Source organism: Clarias gariepinus, chromosome 3 (genome assembly GCF_024256425.1).
Source record: "Clarias gariepinus isolate MV-2021 ecotype Netherlands chromosome 3, CGAR_prim_01v2, whole genome shotgun sequence".
In the NCBI taxonomy this organism is placed as follows: Eukaryota; Metazoa; Chordata; class Actinopteri; order Siluriformes; family Clariidae; genus Clarias; species Clarias gariepinus.
The window spans coordinates 14,795,973-14,802,500 of NC_071102.1; the positions used below are offsets into that span (position 1 = coordinate 14,795,973).

At 41.5% G+C, this 6,528-nt stretch overlaps 1 protein-coding gene across 1 annotated transcript in view; it reads left to right on the forward strand.

Annotated features, from left to right (window-relative positions):
* creb3l1 (cAMP responsive element binding protein 3-like 1) overlaps positions 1 to 6,528 on the forward strand; it is a 41,237-nt gene that overhangs the window by 20,265 nt on the left and 14,444 nt on the right. The window contains exon 4 of the mRNA XM_053491432.1: positions 5,749 to 5,833. Within this exon, the coding sequence (XP_053347407.1) occupies positions 5,749 to 5,833 (85 nt within the window). The remainder of the gene's footprint in view (positions 1 to 5,748; positions 5,834 to 6,528) is intronic.

A 6,528-nucleotide genomic window follows, 5' to 3' on the forward strand; every position in this document is an offset into this window, starting at 1 on the left:
GATTACAATGAATTTAGAAATGCTTCTTAAAGTCCCATGATACTTAGGTAGTATATATATATATGCATGACTAACAAATTAAATGTTATTAACCTTTTAATAAGCTGTAGTGCACAGTTTGTATTATCAGTTTTTAAACAGCTACAGAGCTTCGTTGTTGAGAAACTTCTCATTTCCTTCTTCTTCTGCCTCATCCGAACTTCTGCCTTGCATGAACTTTGTCTGAATCATTCCTGCAACATCATAGCAGCAGCAGCAGCAGCAGCAGCTCCTAGCTATGACCTTATCTTATCTCTAGAAGCTTTTCAGGCTATGCAAATATGACTGTGCAATTAGGCCCGAAAAAAAAGGATGTAAGCTAGCTAATTCCTGCATTCGTAGTAGCTAATAGGGGAGTGTTGAGTACATTTCTGACTCACCAGAAAGAAACGATCTAGGTTCACACTGACAGCCTGGAGTGACTCAATTCCGATTTATCCTGACGAGACGCAGATGTTTTTCAGATTGGATCTGAGTCAGTAGATTGTCTATGTACAGTATATATCCGATATGTGGTCATGAGACTTGAATGAAAACGTACATGCAACCTTTTGCTTCTAAGCATGTGGAAGGCGCTGACATCATCAGCGTGTGTATTTTATACAGTAGCATTGTTAGCAATAGCTGCTAAAACAGCTAAAGTGAGACGTCTGGCTTTCTTCCTAAAAATACAGCCAGAGCAAAATCCCATGCATACTGTTGCTAAAATCTGGCGTTTGAAGAGAAAGAACTGAGAGTGCTTTAACCCATATGGTGTGAGCAAAGACGTATCGCGTCCACATTAAAGTCAGATCACTAAATGTTGGTTTGTGAATGTGAACCGTCATGACGTGCAAACCCGCTCTGACCAAAAAAATGGGAATAGAACGATGTGACCTGCCATGTGAGTGGTTGCATTGTCCTCTTAAAATATGTTCTATGACTCAGAGAAAGCTTGCTTTCTTTGTATCACTCGTTCACATACTCCACTAAGACAGTCCTGGGACAGGGGGAAACCCAGAGACGCTCTAACAGAGCCAGAGTGCTTCCCGTGGTTTGGTTTTTAGTGCTCTCCGGGAAGCGACTCATACCAGCCTGCTTTAGCCGTGCAGAAGATACAGTATATCCATCTGACCTCGGAGTTTTACGCCCTGCATAGGAAAAAAAATATGAATGACCTTGTAAAAGCAGTTTGCAATAATTTGCACTCGAAGAAACTGAAAATGACTCTCATAAACCTCACACACACTGAGAACCAGAGGGACCGCTGCTGCATTTGGATGAGAATGAAACGCGCACACACACGCACACACATACACACACACACACACACATATCCTGAAGTGTTCTTGTAGTCAGCTGGCAGCTTCTACTGTAGCTCCGCCCAGGCAGAATGTTCTCTCTCCCTCTCTGTGTCAGGCGTTCACCTCGGTGAACTCTAGGCCTGAACTGCAGCTGCTGCACTTGTTGGCTCTGGCTGTGTTGACGCTGTCTTTGCGTGTGCAGTAATGTGAACTTTATCAGCCTAACACAGAAAACACCACCAGCATTCCTGAGGATCATCAGTTATATTTACAAACCATTACTTCTAGCTAGGAAAACGCCTCCTGAGTATGCAACCACAGGACATGGTGGTGACGAAGTGTGTCGGGGGTTCGAGCCCTAGCTCTGCCAGGTTGACGCCGTTGGGCCCTTGAGCAAGGCCCTTAAACCTCTCTGACCCCAGCCTACTTTCAGAAAAGTAGTGAGTGGGATGGCTATGTAAGTTTTTCGCTCCGTTCGACTTTGTTATTAAATCACGCTTTTTTCTCCGAATTCTTATTTTACTTTGTTGAACAGACCATAAACATGTCGGACACACCTTCCGATGAGGATTTTACTATTTTTGCATCGACGCGTTCGCAGAAGGCTAAAGAAAAAGGAGGCGAAAAGGCGTACTGTTCATGCGCCCTCGGCGGATGCTAACACTAGCACCGCTGAACCGCACCTGGACATGTCAGTGATTCTGTCAGAAATAAAGGCCAATGGATCACGTCTTGATAGATTCACAAGTCATCTGGAGGGTATTGCCAACTCCGTTTCTTGCCTTTAGAATTCGTTAACCGATCTCTCTGAAAGAGTCACTGGCGCTGAATCACGCCTGGAAGAAGCCGAACGGAGGATTTCGTCTGCCGGCAAAAACTACGGAAAGGCAGGAAAGTAGACGACCTTGAAAGTAGAGGCCGTCGCAAGAATCTGAAGATTGTGGGTCTGCCGGAGAAAGCCGAGGGCTCTGGCCCACTTTCATCATATCTTCAAGACATGATCCCAAAGTGGTTAGATCTACCTGTTGATTTCCCTGTTCTGGATATTGAAAAGGCTCATAGACCTCCCACTTTCGCGTCTGCCAATCTGAATTCAGCTCTGAGAAGCATCTTAGTTCGGTTGAGGTTTACTGATAAAGAAGCGATATTAAAAGCCGCCATGAAGAAGACGATAACTCATAATGGATTGGAGCTTCGATTGTACTCGGATTTGTCAGCCGGTGTGCTGCAGAAGCATTGTGAGTTGGGGTCTGTGGGGAAAGCGTTTGCCGCCCGTGGTTTGTATCGGGGGTTTGCCTGTCCGACCCGGCTCAGATGTCTGCATAATGGAAAGATTCGCCTGTTTAACGATCCGGACGCAGCCAAGGGACTTTTGGAGTCTCTGGACAGCTAAATTTGATTCTTGGCTGAAATATACACTTTGACTTTCGGTGGAACATTTTGATTAAGCCGTTGGACAAGTATGTAGGACATTTTCTAAGGTAATATCCAAAATGCTGTTGTCCGCCACAGAGGGCTGTAACATTTTATACATTTTGCGTTTGTGGTGGATGTGAAAGTTATTGGTTATGTTTATTTTTTTTCCCTCTTATTCTTCCTATTATAGTAATATTTTAGCCTTTATTTTCTTTTATTTGTATTTTTTTTCTACTGGTGTTATTCATTACTAATAATTACTTACATTAGAGATATCAGCGGAGCGGGTTATGATGGAGCTATAACTTGGTGGTTTCATTATGTTGTTGTCACCTGTTTCTAGGTTTCTTATGTTGTTTTGTGACTTTTTGATATTATTTGTGCCTCATCAGTTGGGGATGGGATGGGGGATGGGGTCTTTGGGGGAGGGTTTTATAGGTTTGTTTTGCCTTTTATTTGTGGTACTTGTTTGTTAATATTTGGTATCTCGTACTGGCACAAGTGTCATTCTTTTCCCCGTATATTATCATTCTTGTGGTAATTCTTATATCTTTAGCACTATTACGGGAAACGCTTTATCAAATGAGGAACATATGAAGCTGATAGGGGATTGGGTTGGCCAAATATACTTTTCCTCATTCACGTCAAATAGTAGGGGCACTGCAATTCTTAATTATAAAAACATCCCGTTTATCCTTGAGCATGCTGAGGATGATCCGGAAGGAAGATTTGTGTTGATCTTTGGTTTAATTCTTGGAAAACATATTACTGTAGGCAATGTATATGCCCCAAATATGGACTGCCCTCATTTTATGTCTTATGTGATCCTAAATCTTCACCCCAGATTTCAAAAAGTTGCAAATCTTCACATGTTTTATGTAACATCTGTCTTAACAAGACTTAGGACTGGTGGATATTCAGAGGGAGCTGCATCCTAAGGATAGACATTATACTATAAAGGCAAGGCTACGTTGCTGGGTCACCTCATTGCTTATGCTGCTTTAAGGAAAAAACTTATACTACAATCAAGGAACGAATTAGAAGCTGAAGTATCTTACCTGGGACGAAAAAAATAAATGGTTGGCAAATCAAGATAATTGCACATAAACTTTATCACATCTGTTTGTTTGGGAATCAAGAACACTAGATATCTGCTGAGTTTTGCAGGAAAACAATGTTGTATATCCAACACTAATCTAACACTTCTTATATGAGGTCACAATAGGGAGAAAGTCCTATTGGCTTGTTTAAAGAGAATTTTGCATAACAGGCATTCCTTTCAAAGAATAATTGTTCTAGAAACTCTATAAAATGTTCAAGAAACTCTAGATTCTAGATTTTTACAATCAGGTTTTAGACAATGGCAGGCTAGACAAATGGCTTCTGAAAAAAAAAATCTGAAAAATGTTCAGTGGGAAGTGTCACTGCAGCGCTCTTGTCAATCAAAAGACATCTTGCATCACTTTACAATGTGCAATAAAAATGTTATAGCTATAAAAGATATTTTTATTTTAAAACAGTGGGGCATCACTGTGGAGGGTGGTGGGGGGGTGTCCATGTGTTTACAGTTTAAATCATTTCACAGTTTCTAATAAATGATTTTACATCTATTCACAATGATTTTCACAGACGCTTTAAATATCTAAGCCAAGTGAAAGAACGGAGTCGGGGTCACTCAGCTTTTTAGTGCAGACCTACTGTATAGCAACATCGATTTAACCCAGACTCTCTCTCTCTCTCTCTCTCTCTCTCTCTCACTCTGAACATGTTAGGAGGATAGGCATGCTTCTGCTGGAGTAGATGATGGCTCAGTCTTCAGCTGTGTTTACCGTCTGAGTCATCCAAGCCCTTTTAAACAAATGCCACCAAATACCATCGAATGTACTGCATGCATCATGTATTTCTCTTCTGGAGTGCAGAAGGAGGGAAAGCAGATCTTAGTGAGAACTAGAGGAAATAGAGAAAAAAAATCACTTTCCACCCTGCGAACTTAAACCGTCCCTGGTTCTCTGGAGGACACATGCCTAGAGTTCCCTTAATAAAATGGAAACCGGTCAAATTTCCTAAATCTAAATCCAAAGATCTATATGCATACACATAGCACTGTGCAAAAGTATCGAGCCCCCTCATTTCTTCATATTACATTTATAAAAACAAATGTTTTTCTGCAAGAGGCTGCAAAGTGCCTAAAGATACAAATGTAACAACCTGAGCAGCGACCTCATTTCCCCTCTCGTCTGTTCCAACCACTCAACATTGAGCATCACCAATATACTAATCACTGGCCTGATCATCTGTCATCATCTGCACCTGTTTCTCACTGGTTCATGCATTAAGTTACATGTTTTTATGCTTGAATGATTCATAGTTCACTGTGTGGCGTAACAAACAAAAAATATTCATGAGAAACTGCTCAGATACAGTAGACTGGAAAAAAAGAGTCACAAAATGTATAGAAATGACGGGTGGCTCAGGACTTTTGGCAGAACTGTACATATACACACACACAGTATGCCACTCTGTAAAGTGGTGCTGAGCAGAAAAGCATTTCATAGTAGACATCGGATCTTATGGTAGATGGAGTGCTATGGCAGGAGACCATGTCAGGTTTCATTCCTGCATTGAAAAAGGGATAATTAAGTTACTATTTCTGTTGCTTTAACTCCAGACCTTAACACCTTGCACCTCCGGGTCCTGGGTTCGATTCCCACGTCAGGTCTGTGTGTATGGAGTTTGCAAGTCCTCTCCATGTTTGGTGGGTTTCCTCTTACAGTCCAAAGACATGCAGATTAGGGTAATTGGCGTTCCCAAATTGACTGTAGTGTGTGAATGTGTTTGTGATTGTTGCCCGGAAGTTGTACAAAAGGGGAATAAACACAATGGTCACCATTGGACTCCATGGGCCCTGGTTGGACTTCTGGATGGACGGATGGTGCCTTAACTCTACAGCATCTGTTTCTATATGAATGCACATACAAACATTTAGTTTCATTGTGCCTATGTGTTTCAGGTGGGCCGAGAACAGTCCTCAAACACGGTACCTACTATCAAAGCAGAACCCAGAGAGGTCAATCAGTTCCTCAGTGTCCCTACAGGTGATCTCTCTCTCTCTCTCTCTCACACACACACACACTCATACACCCACACTAATTCTAATGTAAATGCCTCATATTCAGCCACATATTTTTGGTGATTTTTTGATGATTCGCTGATTTCTGGACTGCAGCACTGTGCAACTTAACTTGTCAATTCTTGTGGTTTTGCTTCTTTAATTTATCAGCTGGCTCAATTTTAGATACACACCTCCCTATTTAGGTCCATAAAAAAACTTGTCCTGTGGTGTGTGAAGGCCTCAGAGATTAAATGTGCTGAGTACATAGTGACTGTTTACAGAATCTCTCCAGTCTCACACCTTTCGGCTTATGGTGAATAGATCATTGATGCCTTGAGGGTTATTTCAGTTCATACATGGCACAATATGTGTGTGTGTGTGTGGTTCCTGAACAGCGATCCACAAGATATCCATTAAACATATCATTTTCAGATCCACATTCCCATCTATAGAATCTCATTGTGTAGTTGCAATCACCTGAGATTTAAAATGCAAAATCTTTTGGCTTTGTCATACTCCGGTGTGTATAAAAACACTGTAGACAAAAGGATTTATCCAAACCTGTCAGTTATTGAATTCAATCAATCAGGCCCGTTATTCCCGATAAACGGCAATCGTAATAGTTCAGCATACATGAAGGACATCTTGGACAATGCTACGCTTCCAATTTTGTGGCAA